Here is an 18,944-nt window from a genome sequence, read left to right as displayed (position 1 = left end):
TCTAAATAACACTTAAAAACAAAACAAATTGCGATGTGTTTTCTATACAACTACATAACTCGCTGCTTAACTACCACTGGATCCATCATTGAAAACTGGCTAGGCACGACTGTTTCAGTCTTCATTCAGTGTTTCAAAACTCATGAGACATTGACAACGAATGTAATGTTATGCCAATGAATTGATTGAATCAAATGAATTGAAATCTGCAGAGTGGACCAGACTTCATGTCTGTTAAAGGAGAAGTCCACTTCCAGAACAAAAATTTAAAGATAATGTACTCACCCCCTTGTCATCCAAGATGTTCATGTCTTTCTTTCTCCAGTCGTAAAGAAGTTATGTTTTTGGAGGAAAACATGTCAGGATTTCTCTCCATATAATGGACTAATATGGTGCCCCGAGTTTGAACTTCCAAAATGCAGTTTAAAAGCAGCTTCAAAGGGCTCCAAAAGATCCTAGCCAAAGAAGAAGAATCTTATCTAGTGAAACGATTGGTTATTTTCTAAAAAACAATTACAACTTCTATACTTTTTAACCACAAATGCTTGTCTTGTCTAGCTCTGCGTGAAGTCTGTGTAATCCGGGTCAATACAGTTAGGGTATGTCGAAAAACTCCCATCTCATTTTCTCCACCAACTTTAAAATCATCCTACATCACTGCAGAAGTACCGACCCAATGTTTACAAAGTGAACATGCACAGAAGATCAAACACCCTTTACAAAAAAAAGGGTAAAACAGTGATTTAGGCCAATTTTGAAGTTGGAGGAGACATACCCTAACTGTATTAAACCAGATTACCCGGAGTTCACGCAGCTAGACAAGATGAGAATTTGATGTGAAAAAGTATATAAATTGTTTGTTTTTTTTTTTTTTTTTTTAGAAATAAACCCATTGTTTTGCTAGATAAGACCCTTCTTTCTCAGTTGTGATCGTTTAGAGCCCTGTGAAGTTGCGTTTAAACTGCGCTTTGGAAGTTCAGATTCGCGGGCACCAAGTCCATTACATGGAGAGAAATCCTGAAATGCTCCTGAAAGAAAGACATGAGCATCTTGGATGACAAGGAGGTGAGTAAATTATCTGTAAATTTTTGTTCTGGAAGTGAACTTCTCCTTTAAAAGCTAAAAGAGTACACTTGATTTAAGACAGGTTTTCAATTGATTTCCATCCAATAAATGATTTCATGCAAAATTAAACCTTGAAGAGGCAAAGTGGTATTATCTCAGGGCTGGAGTGACATGTTTATGGTGCTCAGATGTGGAAGGACAGCAGTATGAAATGTTACAGCACAGCTGTAGGAAGTTCTGCACATGTATCTTGTAATGCTAAAGGAAGCAGAGGCACGCGCTTGTGTGTGTAGTGATGGGTAATTCTTTGGGATGTACTCACTGCAGGAACCTGTGTCCTCACAGTAGTCTAATAGTGCACACTAGACGGTCTCACACACTCACACACACACACACTGTCCATCCACATCTGGAAAGTGAAACCTATCCAGTCCAGTAAGACTATGTATGTGTGTGATATAAACATCTCTACTGAACTGCCTACTGCTGGATCCAAACAACAGAAGAAGAGCAGCTTTTTCCACTTGAATGAATTCAGATTCAAGATGTGTTTGGGAAATATTTTTCCTGAGTTACTGTATCTGCCACTGTTGATTGATTTGACGACAGCACTGGGAGTAGGACTTTGCAAAACAACGTTTTTTCAATACTGATTAGTTGGAGGGTTGTTTGAATTAGGGGCTCCCTAAGTTTTTCATGCTAGGAAAAAAAATAATGGTCAATCTCAACCCACCAACAACGTAAAGTATATTATAACAATGAGAACATACACATAAACACATTTGTTCTCTTTCTCATTTTTCATTTTCCTTTAAATGTAATAAGAAGTACAATTCCCTTTATTTAAAAATGTAAATATTTCATTGTCACTGGGTAGGCCTACTTTTCAGTTTCATTTCATTTTATATAAAGCTTAATCTAAGCTATAAATATAAGGGCTTGGATTGGGAGATATACAGATTCAAACAAATTTATTTTAGCCCTTCTTAAGTGGACAGCGAGTTTAAGCAGCCTAATGACTTTACTGAAGTATTGTACTAAAGCATTGACAGAATTTGCAGTAAATGAATTGTTTGTTGAATCAGTAGAAGTAGGTCAGTATTCATCAGAAGGATTCGTCAAACTGTTTAACATATAATTATGCCGGTTTAGGATAATGTCCAAAATAGACACATCAGAAGTGTTTTGGGAGCCATTCACATCGCTGGATGTAACAGAATGGGATGAGACTCCCGTGAAAAAATGATGCTGAAAAGTGGCAAAATGCAATATTACAGATTTTAATATTAAATGGTTAATTCTGAAGTGATTAAATGCAACTGCTTTGAGAGTTTTTCAAAGTTATAATTGCAGTTGTACCAGTTAAAGGGATAGTTCACCCAAAAATGTTTAAAATTACCCCTTGATTTACTCACCCTCAAGCCATCCTAGGTGCCTATGACTTTGTTCTCTCAGATGATTACAATTGGAGTTATATTAAAAAATGTCCTGGGTCTTCCAAGCTTTATAATGGCATTGAATGGCTGTTGAGATTTTGAAGCCCCAAAAAATGCATCCATTAATCATAAAAAGTACTCCATATGGCTCCGGGGGGTTAATAAAGGCAAGTGTATCAATGCATTTATAAACCATAAACACTAGCTTTCTCTAACTGTCGTACACGTGTTCACAAGAGAGTGGCGTTTCAGTAGGACGTAGGACATTGACGTAGCATGAGCTCCGGTGAGAAGTGATGAATGTGAAAGCACAGAGGAGAGAGCAAAACAAAACTCCAGTCACAAATTAGAAGAACAAAAGAAAAAATGAAAAGGAATTCAATATTAGCCAAGAGGAGATTGGTTTTCCTTTGCTATAAACAAAACTTGGTTCTCATGAGACTAGTATATTCTCACCAGAGCTTACGCTATGCCTATATCATCTGCTGGAACGCCATTGTCTCGTGAACACGACTTTATTAACCCCCTGGAGCTATATAGAATCATTTTATGATGGATGGATGCACTTTTTTGGGCTTCAAAATCTCAACACCCATTCACTGCCATTATAAAGCTTGCAAGAGCCAAGACATTTTTTTTAATATAACTCTTATTATATTTGTCTGAAAGAAGAAAGTCATATACACCTAGGATGGTTTAAGGGTGAGTAAACCATGGGTTAATTTTCATTTTTGGGTTAACTATGCCTTTAAGACATATTCACCAAATAAACATTTGGTGTGAAAATTTGGTGGGATAAACTTTTTGACAAACACAAACATTTAAATGCTGTCTGTGCAACAAGCTTTTACAGAGACATTTTTAATCTTTTTTTCTTCGAATGGCAACAACTGTGGGCCGGCCAACTGGTTGGTTGGTTTATCCCTTACTTTTATCTCTTACTTTTAATTGTCTAAGAAACCAAATACACTAGTGACAACAATTTGTATTCTGTCCTATATTTCCTATATTCCTAATGGCAACTTTTTGATTTGTTTATATACTTCACATTTATGTGTTATTTTTGTTAATATACTACACATTTTATTTACTACACATTTTATTTGTTCTAAATAAACATAATGAAATGAAATAAAATGTAACATTTTCATCACAGAATGGAAGAAAATATATGTTATAGTTTTTATAGGCTACTGTAATAAATGCTATATCAGTTAGCACTGCATCATCCAGATACTTTATCTCCTGGAGATGACTTGAAAAACACACATATTCCATATATTGTTCCAATCGCGCATGTATTGTCTTCACATTTTTTATTAAGCTTAGGTACAGCGATAGCTGGGTGCCTTTGTCCATATTAGGGATTTCATGAGTTTTGGATTCAGGCTTCGAATGTGATTATCAAACATACCAGTTTGATGGGAGGGTTAACAGGAATGGCTGCTGTTATATGAAACTGCAACTTGGTGGTGCTTTCATTCAGCCTATCTGCTGTTTGTTTGTTTGTTTTTTATTCGTTCAAACAGACAAATCACATGTGAAACCCTAGCCGACTGTTCTTGCTAAACGAACAGATCTTTAGACTGTCATCATGCAAAAACCTTTGCTAACTAAACTAAACACTCAATTCATATCATTTCAGGACTCTACACTTACTTTTCTTTTTACGAGCACTTGTGCTCCTAACTTAAAAAAAATTAGGAGCACAGTCAAAATTTCAGGAGCACCTTCTAATCAATAATCAAAAAATCTGATCAAAAATTTGCCTTCCCATTATGAATAAAAACAAGTAGAATAAGAATAAGTTACCAATCAAATGAAATTTGTATTGAAAAGTATTAACAAAGTTAATTTGTACTACAGAGGTGCACAGAAGAACACAAAAGTGGCTTGTAGGTGTATTTTCATATGAGGTTCAGAGGTGGCATGAGTGCAATCAAATTCAAAGTTGAGATTAATGTTTTAAATATACAATTTTGAATATAGATATATTAAATGATATAAATAACTGAAAAGATAAAATGTTTTAGTAACATTTTGATATTAAAACTTCCAGTAGGTGGCGGCAAGTCGTGATTTAATTACTGAATCATTTGTTCATTTGATTCGTTTAAATGGCTGATTCATTCAGGAATAAAGCAAGTGACTGTCTTTATAAATGGGAAATTGAATCATTGACTCACTAGATTCGTTTAAAACCACACGTTCAGCGAAACAGCGCTGTGTTTGAATGGAGATGCACAGCGGCTCAGTTGTGACTTTGTTTCAAACTATTTTTGACGATGAAATAGAGCAAAATCCAGCAATAGTGTTATAGTCAGACAATGCAAGTCACATAATATGAACTTCAATCAATATCTCATTTACAAACTCCCTTACAAATCATTAAAAGCTGTCACTCATCTTAGTTCATCATAATCAACGAATCTCTCTAGACTGCACAGTCAGTCTCTTTTTTACACTCTCTCTACACTTTGTTTATGAAAGGATTTGTCAGATATGTCCGTGATACATCACTCAAGGTTGCCAAAACACGTAGAAACCTATGATGCTCCCCTTAGTGCAAACACAAATATGCTGATCGGGTCAGTCGCACTGCTGCTCCTAAATATTTTTTCGTAGTCGCACGCTGTAGTTTTCAGTCATGAATGTGACTGAAATGGTCACACTGTAGAGCCCTGCATTTGAATCATTACTAGTCCACTATCTTAACACATTTCAGTGTGTGAAGGACTCCATGCGTGTACATGTACTGAACACAGCACATACATGGTAACGTTTAAGCATGTGTGGCGGCCGCAGCATTAGTTGTGGAGATCTGTCAGTAATCACCAGGTCAAGTGTGAAGTGATTGGGTGTGTCTGTGACTGATCAAAGTCAATCACTTATGGGTCAAAACCGATCAATATTGTATTACTGCACCGTTCCAGTCTGCGGGTCCGTACCCGCCGGCACTCAGACCTACATTTCCAATCCGTGTGTGTATGAATGTGTTAACCTGCTTTGAATGTTGGAACGAGGAAGCCAGGATGGAGTGTGTGATGGACAGGCCTAATGTCTTTCATACTGAAGGCCCTGAGCTACAAAGATCTCCCCATAACACCAGCACAATGCTCGGCATGTGACAGGGACAACCATCTGTTCACCAGACACACACACACTCTCACACGAGGGGGGTGCCAAACGGATCGATTAGCAGACGGGGGTGTCTGGGGCCACAGGGGACCGCCGGGGATCTGGAAAGAGAGCAGAGACTCGCGGGTCACACAAAGACGGTGTCGCATTACAACACATGCTAAATCAGTTAGCAGCCTTTCCACACACACACACACACACCAGGGACTCAGATAGTGATCCTTTCGATAAATCAAAGTAACAAGTCGATTTTCACAGTTTTGGAAGAAAATGCATCAGCTCACTGCCACAACGCTAAAGTCTTTTAAGGTATTTTTTTGGTGTGATATTATGTGGATGCTTACCAGCCCATGTCAGAAGGGACCACCCTGACGTATATTGTGATATTATGTTCTCTACATATGGCTCAGGTGCTGGTTGGACAATGGGTGATTCTTTTTTTCACTCGTTATATCATCTGCCAGCCAAGTCACTTTTAATAGTAGAAGTATGCACGTTTGTATTCAAGCTGAAAAATATGCATTGTACATAAAGATTATGGCAAATGCTAATTTGCATCTCATATATATATATATATATATATATATATATATACACACACACACACACACAGTATCTCACAGAAGTGAGTACACCCCTTGGATATTTTTTAGAGTAGTCAATGAGCAGCTTGTATAGCAGTGTTTATTTGCTGTCCCCTAATAAAAAACTCAACATACAGCCATTATTGTCAAAACAGCTGGCAACAAAAGTGAGTACACCCTAAGTGAACATGTCAAAACTGTGTCCAAAGTGTCAATATTTTGTGTCAAACCATTGTTATCTGGCACTGCCTTAATCATTCTGTGCATGGAATTCACCAGAGCTGCACAGGTTGTTGCTGGGATCCTCTTCAGATCCTCTATAATGACATCATGGAGCTGCTGGATGTTTGACACATGGTGCTTCTCCACCTTCCACCTGAGGATGCCCCATAGGTGCTCAATAGGGTTCAGGTCAGATCACCTTCACCTACACTTTCCTCAGCAAGGCAGTTGTCATCTTGGTGGTGTGTTTGGGGTCATTGTCATGTTGGAAAACTGCCATTCGGCCCAGTTTCTGAAGGGAAAGCATCATGTTCTGCCTATATACTGAAATATACAGTACATAATGGAATCCATGTTTCCCTCAATGAACCAGCACCCCAGTACGAGCAGCACTCATGCAGCCCCAGACCATGATGCTACCACCACCATGCTTGACTGTAGGAGAGACACAATTTTCTTGATACTCCTCACCAGGGCATCAGCACACATGCTGGACACCATCTGAGCCAAACAAGTTTATCTTAGTCTCATCAGACCATAGGACATGGTTCCAGTAATTCATGCTTTTGGTCAGGTTGTCTTCAGCAAACTGTCTTCCTTCCGAGATGGACGCCTCTTCTGAAGTTGTTTGTAATCCAGCTTTAGAAGAAGCTTCCTTCTTGGATGACGCCAATGCAAACCGACTTGTTGCAGTGTGCAGCGTATGGTCTGAGCACTGACAAGCTGACCTTCTAATTCAGCAAACTCTAAAGCAATGCAGGCAGCACTCATGCATCTGTTTTTTGAAGCCAGGTTCTGCACCTGACACACAGAACGAGCACTCAACTTTGTTGATTGACCCTTGCGAGGCCTATTTCCGAATCAAACCCATCTTTGAAAACCTCTGTATCACCTGGCCACAGTACTGTGACTCAGTTTCAGGTTGTTACTGAACCTCTTATAGCCTTGACCATCTTTGTGGAGAGCAACATTTCTAATTCTCAAATCTTCAGAGAGATCTTTGCCATGAGGTGCCTTGTTGAACATCCAGTGGTCAGTATGAGAGAATTGTACTTAAAGCAACAAATTTTAACTGCTCTAATACAAGATACACAACTTTGTATGGTCCTGTCAAGCAGACAAAAACATGAACATGATGTATAGGACAAGTGGCTTGGCATGGTTAAATGACATAGTGCTGTTATCAACTTAGGGTGTACTCACTTTTGTTGCCAGCTGTTTTGACAATAATGGCTGTATGTTGAGTTATTTTCAGTGGACAGTAAATATACACTGCTATACAAGCTGCACATTGACTACTCTAGAAATGAAACTTGGATATATTTTATAGCATTGTTCCTTAAGAAGATATACTAAAAATGTTGCTGAAATGTGAGGGGTATATATATATATATAAGAAAACAACAACAACAACTATCAAAACAACCCACAAATCATGACTAGATCATCTTTTACTCACTGTCATTCAAAACCTGACACGGTCACATTAAATTTCAGCAAAAAACACTTCTCAAAATGTTTTATGATCCACAGAAGAAAAAAGTTCAAAAACGTTTTTGAATAAAATGAAATGGAATAAATTATGACTGAATTTTAATTTTGGGTCAACTGTCCTTTTAAATTAAGGACGTATATATTATATATAATATATTTACATTTTTTAAACAAATTGGTACGAAGTTGGTTAGAAACCAATATTAGATTTTCAGTTTTCATTTTATGTATTATTTTTATTTATCAACATTGGTTGGTATTAAATATTTTATTGTGCATTCTCATTTCCCCAGTTTTTACAGTTAGATTACCTTTGTGTTGCATCATCTTACACTCACTTAAAATATATTTTTAAAAACACTAATAATTTAATAGCACTGCTAAATTTAATTTTTAAAATGTAATTAATACTGTACATTATAGTGTCTGATCTTAGTTTTCAGACAAAATAACACCAAATTTAAATATCTGCCATTTTTCTCTCATCAGCCAAAACTTGAAACAACTTGTCATTATCAGCTAGAATTTTCATATCAATGCAGCACTTACTTAAATTCAGTCAACTAACTGTCAAGACAATTAGTGTGAAGACACCTCTTAGGGTGCGTTCACACTTGTCATGTTTGGTTTGATTAAAACGAACTCTGGTGCGTTTGCTCTGTTAGTGTGGTTCATTTAAGCAAGTGTGAACGCTGCCATCTGAACCTGTCTCAGACAGCTTCCATACAAACTCTGGTGCAGTTCAAATGAAATATGAACACAACATCTAAATGAACCAAAAACAGGAAGTAATGACAAGATGCGACGCTGTGCGACATGATTTCATTAAGGGAACAAAAGCGGTGCATCCAAAACAAAATGAGCAGTGGGCAAAGATGGAGCATAGAGGAGCAAGTGCTTGTGAACGTATCACTATGCCTTTAGGTTCGGTATCTTTAGGTTCGCTGTCAAAAATGCCAGTGTGAACACTAAACAGACCAGGACCAAATGTATCATTTTCCTTTTCGGTCCGGACCAAATGAACCAAACGAACCAAACTATAAGTATGAACACACCCTTATAGACAGCTCACTCTCTTAGGGACAATTCATACAAGACATGTTCTTATGTTCAAAAACAAGTAGAGTGCAGATTGAACCAAGTGAAATTGAACTGCAAGAACCTGTACCGTATGAACACCTCTGTCAAGTCAAGTCACTTTTATTTATATAGTGCTTTATGCAATACAGATTTACAGTGTTAAAAAGGAAAGAAGTGTGTCAATAATTCAAGAGGACAATAGTAAGCACTCATTTTCCAGTTAAAGTCAGTTCACTAATGATTTAGTGATGTCATTGTTTATCTCAGTGCAATCACCCTGTGCACTATTTAGTGGAGCTAGATACTGCTCTTGCATCAGTGTAGACCAACATCCAAAAGGAAAGGAGTCGCCAGATAACGGAGACTCCTATTCTAAGACAATATTGCATCAGACTGTGGAAGAAGAGACAGAACTTCAGCCAGGAACAGTCCTCCTCAATACCATCTGCTCATGAGAGCACAGGCTCTTTTTGTCCTGAGCTAATCCCTGTTTTACAGACCTGACAGATGCTCAAATCCCTCGACCCAGGGCCCGGGACTCAACACTATCTCGCTGGATCCTTCTTCTAATGTCTTCTACAGATACTAAGACAAGCTCTAACCCAATACCCTACTTGTTACATAAACGACGGATCTCCTGCTGATGTAACATCTGTGAAGTGCATTGGCTTGTTTGTCAACACGCTGAACTGTAAACCGACACTGACGTTCTTGATGAAAGTTGCAAACGGGCATCAAACCATGCAAGACACATTAGACGCAGTGATAAATAGCTTTACAAGGTGAGGACATTTCCTGATGGCAGAAATACACACCCAAGACTCAAGATTTATAGTAATGTGTTGGAGGATGTGGAAGGCGACATTTTTCCATTATGAAGAGCTTGGTGGACTACATGGGTTTTTGCACTAATCTAGATTTTGGAAATACAAGGGAAGCTTGTCACCATCAAATCAGCACCATAACAGATCATTTGTAAGACTCGTTTGGAGAGCGCTCTCATGTTTAATGAACATCTTACATGTGCATTCCCCCTGAAGCTGAGCTAATTAACCTTATTATTCAAGGGGCAGCAAAAAAGTTTTCCTCGCCAATCTCTTCGTTTATCTAATTAATCTATGTGGGTTTTTTTTTAATCCAGTAGTTATTCCCTCAAGAGGTTGTATTAACAAGAAAGCGAATTAGAAACTGGATTGTTGCACAATCAGGACACACGCAGGAACACAGCAATTGGCATCTCTCTGAAGGCAGTGTCTTATTAAGTTATGTTTTGCCATTTCACGTTTCTCTGTGGGGCTGCCCCAATTGCCAGATGCATTACCAATTCCGAAGGGAGTCATTCTCCATCCAGAAAACCCTTATTTCATTAGCCCAGAAAGGCCCGTAATGAGAATAGAGCTTTGTTTCACGTGCCTGGGTTTCTCTCTGCTTCCTGCCGCCGACGGCTGGATCTCACGGTTATGTGAGCCTGATTTTTTACGTCTTTTCCGCAACTCTCTAAATAATTCCAACACGACATGCCAGAGCAACAGAAGCTGTGCCAGTGAGTTGACTTTTATCTCTCGCTCTTCCAGTTATACGGGGCTCTGTTTTTTTTAATGCGGGAAATTATTTTGCTGACATCATGCAGAACTTGATTTGTACGCTGCATAGTCTTGATTTTAGAAATAAATCCGTCAGACTGCAATACGTAATATGTAATGCACAGTGTGTGTATTGTCTGCTTGGATGAAATGAGCGCTATAGGGGACATGAGTTTAAAAGTATCTTCTAAGGACAGTTTTCTATCATCACAAAACCTGTATGATCACACAGCTCTATATATATAAAGCTGCATATGTATTATATACAACTATATTTGCATACAGTATACTCATGTAAAACGATAGATAGTTGCAAAATTGAACTATTACTGGATATTGTACTGGGAATAGTGTATTCTTTTAATATGGGCACTGAAATGAATGAAGTGAAATGAAAAGAAAGCGTCATTTACACATGCTGCAGAAACCCATGTGAAACAGGCCTTAATCTATGGAGAGATGTCCCATTTTCATTTATTGCAAATTCAACAAGATTATTTAAAGTATGACACTGTCTGATCACACTTTACATTGTAGTGTCCAAGTTGTAATTACACTCATAAGTAATGACACAAAATCTGCACTTTTTGCATGTTCTTTACTGATTATATGGGGATAATAAAATAATAAAATAATGTAGTTCTGTGGAATGACACATGGAATGTGCTAAACTATTTACAGAGCTAAGAGTAAAACATTGTTATTGGAATAAGGTATTCTTATATATAAAAAAAGGTATTCTTGCCTTATTTTAACAAAACCAGGGGAAAAAAAATCCAGACTACAGTAAATACATTTTAAATAAGATTTTATTTTATTTTATTTTATTTTATCCCAAACTAAAGACAATGCAACTGCATTCTCTACTGAAACATAGTAAGGGCATGTCAGTAATGTTAGTGACTTGGCATAGTGGTGGGTGTTTGCAGTTCATGGTAATATTAAGAATTTTGATAGTTTATGGTCAAAATATTATAAACTTTTTCTTTTTTTTTTCTTTTATTTTGTATAATAAACAGTTCTGATATCACTATAATGATATCCAATGTGAATTTTATGTTCTGAAGAAAAAAAAAAGATTTGAGGACCATTGCATTTTTGTGTATTTTAGTATTAATTTATTAATTTATTATTAATTTAATTTATTATTATATAGTATTTTTAATATTTTGAATTAGCTTTTATATTGATATTTTCAGTTTTCATGTTCATTTTATTATTATTTTGCCTTTATTATTTTGTTTTAATATTTCTATTTAGCTTTAATTTATTTTCTAAATATATATATATATATATATATATATATATATATATTTATATATTAGTTTTAATCAAATATTTCTAGATTTTATTTCAGCTTTATTTCAACTCATGAAAAGTTTTAATTTTAGTTAACTATGAAAGCACTGACTAGGACATTGTTATTGTAATAAATTATTGTAATGTATATATTGAACTTGCAATGCAATTTTCATATTATGTTAATTAGTAGTGTTTTTCCGACTAAACAAAATCAGAAGTTCTGAATTGGTCTTCCGGTGCAGCGGTGTTTGTTACCTCACACTGCTGGATCGTAGAGCTGCAATCATAACCGTTCTGCTATCTGTGGCCAGGATCAGCTTTATCTAAAGCAGACCCACGTGTTTGTCCACTCTCTGATTGACAGCCTGTCACTCCACCTTTGTGCTGATACTGAGCGCGCTCAGATAGCATCTCTCCCATTCAGCCCAGCGACGCTTTGATCCGCGGAGGGGCGGGGCTAAACCGGCTCCACCCACTTCAGGTCTCTGAGGTTAAAGATGGTGGAGATAGAAACACAAAAACCCTGTGTTTGGTTTTACATTTCTAGAGAGGAAGACTGGTAATCTAAAGACACACAAAGTATTGATTTGGAAATCCTGTTTTATATTTTAGATTCCTTGTGGACATGTTATTCCAGACTTTATGTAGTCAAAGATCAGAAAGCATATATCTAGACCCTCTATGAGCCAAATCGTATATATATATATTCCCATTCATAAAGATTAAAGCCTGCTCTGTTTGCATAAATACATATCTGATTGAAATATTAATATACAGCTGTATCCATGTATCAAGTCAGGCTGTACTTGATCTTGGACTAAAAAAGGCATTTGTGATCAAAAACGTGGAACAAATTTTTACAAAACATATCCAGCCTGAAGGTGCAGCTTATAAACCCTCAAAGTAAGTCATCAAATCCATCATATTTTGCTGGTTTCGTGCATGACACAGTTACTTTCTGCACTGAATCCCACAACATATTGGAGCCTTTAATATTATGCAGATTCCGAAGTTCTGTGCCAGGCTCTCCGTTCCAAAGCCAAATTATGCCTGGCATCAAAACATTCTTGATCCAAAGAGGCAGAAGATTCCAGTTTTTCCAAGCTTTGATTCCAGCGGTGCAGAACCTTAGGAGTGATGATGAAGCCATAATGTGCCTTGATCACCAATTAGGGCATTTATTTTCCAATGAAACACTCCTGGCACCGGTGCTCGGATGGGGATTAGTGGCGTTCTTTCAAAACCAACTGACTTGAATGATGACGTAACTGACTGTGCTACGAAAAAAAAAAAAAACAGCCCACAAATAAACATGCCACATCACAGTCTTTGTTTACAAGTCTTGCTCCTAGTCTTGAGAATGGAACCAAATAACTGATTTAAGTGTCTTTATGGCATCAAAGTCATGGTTGCAGCTTTCTGGAAAACTGAGCTCTGTTTGATGCTCTCACAGCCTATTGCTGTAGCCCAGCATTGTATATACAATGACATAAAATATTTTTCTTCTTCTCTGGCTAATTATTAACCCTATAAAGACTACTGTATCATATATAATATACAAATGACCAGAACTTTGCTGGAGAACGCAATCTACTAAATGCTGGACACAACTTGGTTACAGAAATGTGGAGAAATGGATCTAAATGCAGATTTATTAACAACAAATCTGTCATGACAACTCTCTTGAGAGTTTAGCATGCATGCCAGTGTTAATGTTTTTGGTCTTGGCAGAATACATCTCCTACTCTGCTGCAGCAGATCAATTATAGAGACTTGCTACTGCCAACACATCCACAGACATGCTGCTATTCATGCTGCTATTTGGTATTCACGTGCTTATTGTTTTTGTTTGCACTGCAACAACACACACACACACAAAAAGGAAGAAAAGTCAAACTTGATAAAAACAAAATGCCCACAGAACTCAAAAATGGACTGGACAAAATTATTGGCACCTTGTCAAAATTGTAAGTAATAATTGGTTTTCAAGCAGGTGATGCTCCTGTAATTTGTATTTAGACACACCTGTGGCAAGTAACAGGTGTGGGCAATATAGTAATCAAACTTGCAACCAGTTAAAATGGAGAAAAGTTGACTCAACCTTTATGTTGTGTGTCACACTGAGCATGGAGAAAAGTAAGAAGTGTAAAGAGTTGTCTGTGGATTTCAGAGAAAAAAAATATGGAAAAACATGGACAATCTCAAGGCTACAAGTCCATCCCCAGAGATCTTAATGTTCCTGTGTCCACTGTGCGCATTATCGTCAAGAGGTTTACAGTCCTTAGCACTCGAATGTTCGAATAGTGGATAAAGAACCCTGATTAACTTCCAAACACATTCAAGCTGATCTGCAGACACAGGAAACAACAGTGTCAGCTTGCACATCTGTCATCATCTGAATAAAAATGGACACTATGGTAGGAGACTCAGGAGGACCCCACTGCTGACACAAAGGCATAAAAAACCAAGACTAGAGTTTGCCAAAACTTATGTGACAAAACCACAATCTATCTGGGAAAATGTACTGTGGACAGAGGAGACAAAAGTGGACCTTTTTGGTAATAGACATCATGGCACTGTTTACAGAAAAAGAAATGAGGCCTTCAAAGAAACAAACACAGTCCCTACAGTCAAACATGGTGGAGGTTCAAAGATGGATGCCTTGACTGTGTGAACGGTATCAAAATCTGATAATTACCAAAGAATTTTGGGGCGCAACGTAGTGGCCAGTGTCATAAACAGTGTGAAATGGTTACAAACAAAGCGCTGGAGAGTTCTAAGAAAATGGCCGGCAATGAGTCCAGATCTGAATCCCATAGAAGACCTGTGAAGAGATCTCAAAACAGCAGTTGTGAGAAGGCATCCTTCAAATCTGAATGACCTGGAGCATTTTGCAAAAGAAGAGTGGTCCAAAATTCCAGTAGAGAGGTGTAAGAAACTCATTCGTGGTTACAGGAAGCGACTGATTTCAGTTGTTTTTTCCAAAGGGGGTGCTACCAAATATTAAGTTAAGGGTGCCAATAATTTTGTCCAGTGCATTTTTTGGGTTCTATGTGGAATTGTTTTTGACTTTTTTTTCTCAGTTTTTTTGTGTTTTTCTAATGCAAAAAAAAAAAAAAAAAAAAAGAAAGAAGTAAATAAGCATGTGAGTACCAAAACGTTTGCAACTGTTTTCAGCAATTTTCTGAGAGAAGGGTTGCATTTTCTGACAGAATTGCAAGGGTGCCGATATATTTGGCCATGACTGTATAACATAAAATCACCCCATAGCAGATCTGCAGTATACAGGTGGAGCTGGGGAAGGTGGAGGGTTTCTGAAGCGCACTGCAACTGCTAGAGCAGTCACTAGCAAAGTATGTGAATGTTGAGCAGCAAGCTCATTGGCTGCTGCTGTGAAAAGAAACCAATCAGCTGTGCCATGTGAATAATGTGATTATATCAGATTGAGTTAGAACCTATCAGACTGCGCCATCTAGAATTTCACGACAGACATTTGTATGAACTCAGGACTGGAAAGCGAAACAGAACAACCAAGCATAACACGATGAGAATAGAACTGAAAGAAACATAGGGCTTAAATAGACCGGACTAGACTCATTAACCAAAAGAAAATTTTTTTTTTAAAGATTTTTGTCTAAAGGATTAATAAACTTGCATTGAATCATGATTCATTTGTTTGTTCATGTTCAGCAGATGTGTTTCTATGTCTATCAGTGAGCTGATGTTTGTTTGTGTTTGTCTGTCTTCAGGTGAGCGGCCATATCAGTGTCCATACTGTGATAAAGCGTTCAGCAAGAACGACGGCCTTAAAATGCACATACGCACACACACTCGGGTAAGTCTACACATATATGCACATATTTATTTACAAATGTACTCTACATCCACCCCCCATCTCTCTTTCATCGTTTTTCTTCCATTGCATCGCACTGTTTCTGTGTATGTGAAAGTTCATAAAACAGTGGTCTTTCACCATGATAAATGGACCTGTCCAAATATACCCAAAAGCCTATAAAGTCTAAATGAAAACTCAAAACCTCACAAAACCCGCTGAACACATGCGACAGGTGATTTTAAACAAGCATGCAGAGTTTTAGGGAGATTAGACCACAGCTGGCGCTATAACAGTCATAAATGTTTTGGTAATGCTTTGTTTATGGTAAATCAACAGATTTGACAAAATTTTTTTAAAATTAATTTAGGTGGTTACATGCTTGCTAAATAATATGTAATGTCTTTTTCCTTATGTGCTTAAATACCTAAAACACTTGAACCCTGGTAATTGCTGATTGCAGCTATAATTATTATTTTGTTTTCGTTTTTTTTTTTTTTCCAAAAAAAAAATAAATCTATCTGTATACAGTAGGATCTATAGCGTGTTTTCTGTATATTCTTCTGCTAAAATTGACTGTAAATCACATCTTTGTCACCTTCTTCACCCCTTATGATATGTGTAGGTGTTTTTCTAGTGTCTAGTGTCTACACAGTGGATGTTTTTAACCTCTGCAGCAGCAGGTCATTAGGAAACGTCTCCTCACCACAGAACAAAACACAAGCAATACACTTAGTTCAACATCTGTTTAAAAGGGCTACTGCCTAAAACACCCTGTTAAGTGTGTGTGCGTGTCCGGACGTGTCCATGTGCGTGACATAAAAGCAGCTACAGAAACATGATTAAGACCACATTACACCACTCGTTTAACAGATGTGGGAGTTTAAATATTTAGTTTTCTACTTCTTACCTCAGGGTCACTGGAAAGGACTGTCCATGACTTGACTGTGAAGACAAACATAGATGAGGGGTGATCGCTAGATCATTGTTTTTGAAATTTCTCACCCCTTCATATATTATAACACTTAATTTTGGCAGCGAATCAATGTGAAGATGAAGAAGAGCCAAAGAGATCAGTGCCAAGGCCATGAGTGCCGTCCCAACAACTGCCTCTCAAATAAATATTTATTATCCACAGAGGTTGTAATATCATTAACCCAGCAAGGATTTGAGTCATTGGGGTTGTTAACATTTACCTTTAACCAGACAATCAGTTTTCAAATGATTATGTAAATAAGCCCAACAGTGATTGAGTGGAAAATCGCTTAGGGGTGGGGAAGCTTGCTTGAGACTCTCTCAATGGAATCTGTTAAATAGCAAGAAATGAAACTTGTTTTTGGAAAGCTGTTCTCTGATGATGGATGACATGGCTGTTTGTTGTGACATCATTTCCTGAAATAACTGTATCACTTCTCCCATCTTTTCCTCAGTCATGTAGTATAGCAGTGTCCCTTATATTTATAACGCAGACAGAGTGGCAACATCAGCGCTAATCCATGAAAACCTAAGAAAGCAGAGCAGATGCAGCACTTCATTAGAACTCTTTGCCAAATTTGGAGCATGATCCTGCAATTGTGCAGCATAACGTATGAGCTGTGGACTGACACACAACAGAAACACAGCCATTAAGACATCATGTGAAAACAGAGCATTGGCGATGCAGTAATGAGAACAAGCAGTGACAGAACTGTGCTAATCCTCTTAAGTGACAGCTTTTTCTTTCTGTTTGGGCCTCACTAAAGAGTTGTCCAATTTTTGGCTCTGTATTTCAGCACAAAATCATCCAGCCTATTCAAATGTTACTTGCACTCCAGGTTAAACAGATGCTATATGTGCTGGTATGGCGATGCACCACGTGTAGTCTTCACCAGTCTTTTCTGGCCAAACATGGCTTTCTGTACAAATGAGGTTCATTTTATACTCTTAAAAATAAATGTCAAAAGAGTTTTTTCGATCAGTAGAACCATTGGTCTTCAGATTAATAAAGAACATTTTAATAATCCGTAGAGCCTATTTTTCACTATGAAGAACCTTTAGTGGAATGGAAAGGTTTCATGGGTTCTCCTAAGGATTTTAAAAACATTTTTAAATGTTTATAAGCCATGAACCAAACCAGCTGGCTTTGAGGCAAATCACAACATTACAAATGTTAATTTGAAACAAAAAAGTGGGAGAAAACTACAATCCCATGAAGACCTGGGAATGACATAATCAAAATAAAAACAATGGAGAAATTTAAAACTATTGATTTGAAGATGTTGATTGCGTTAATAGAAACACCATATTTTATGTTTATTGCAAAATATGCATAAATATCCAAATATTTAAGTAGTTTGAGAACATAGGGAGACTATGTTCTAATGTCATGGGTAATGTAGTTTTTCCACCAGAAATAATGCAGATTGACATCTTTAAAGGGATCATCGGATGCAAAGTTCACTTTTACATGTTGTTTGAACATTAATATGTGTTGGCAGTGTATGTACAAATCTACCCTATAATGATAAAAATCCATGCAGTGGTTTTTAATGAATCTGTAAAAAATAAATATCCCTTTTTTCAAATCGAGGTATGGCGCCACACAGACAGAGGCCGCTCCCACAATAGTTGATTGACATGAGCATCTTACCTCAGATCAGATGTAACAGTCCGACCTCCATTGTTTCGATGCCAGAGCAGTGATGTAAGTTAGACAAGAATATCCCAGATTGAATGATTGAGGTGTTGTGTTGTTGAATGTAATAATGAACATAGTGGTCGTCATTTACTCCCGACATCTGAGCCGCTGAAGATGCAGTGGATGACTTTTGTTTGTGGAGGGAATGCACCTCCCGATCTACATAAATGTGTCTATGTTCACGCAAATCATTTGTGATCCAGCTTCATCTACAACAGAAGTGAATATAAGGGTTTTTTTGTGAACCTCTGCAATCACCTGTTCTAATAACGTGCTAGTTAGCAAGTTTAGTGGCTAAACGCGCTAAATGTGGCTGAAGTAAACAATCTTTCGGAGCAGCTTGTAACTCCACAGAGAGAAGAGAGGGGCAGGGTGAGCAGAGTTCATTTGCATTTAAAGGTACAATCCCTTAGAATGGGATGATTTTTGCAGAACTGATTTTGACAAGGTAAAAAGGGTGTTGTTTTACAAAACCATTGAGAATTTTTAACCAAAGTATATTATAGACTTTTCATTAAGACCCTCAACAAT

The 18,944-nt window shown here is 37.4% G+C and overlaps 1 protein-coding gene across 1 annotated transcript in view; it reads left to right on the top strand.

Moving 5' to 3' along the window:
* Nucleotides 1–18,944, top strand: part of prdm5 (PR domain containing 5) — a 92,859-nt gene that overhangs the window by 57,529 nt on the left and 16,386 nt on the right. The window contains exon 14 of the mRNA XM_051096294.1: nt 15,654–15,739. Within this exon, the coding sequence (XP_050952251.1) occupies nt 15,654–15,739 (86 nt within the window). The remainder of the gene's footprint in view (nt 1–15,653; nt 15,740–18,944) is intronic.

The sequence above is a fragment of the Labeo rohita genome, chromosome 23, assembly GCF_022985175.1.
Source record: "Labeo rohita strain BAU-BD-2019 chromosome 23, IGBB_LRoh.1.0, whole genome shotgun sequence".
Taxonomy (NCBI): domain Eukaryota; kingdom Metazoa; phylum Chordata; class Actinopteri; order Cypriniformes; family Cyprinidae; genus Labeo; species Labeo rohita.
Note: the sequence above shows the minus strand (reverse complement) of the source record. Positions and strands in the feature narration are given on the sequence as shown.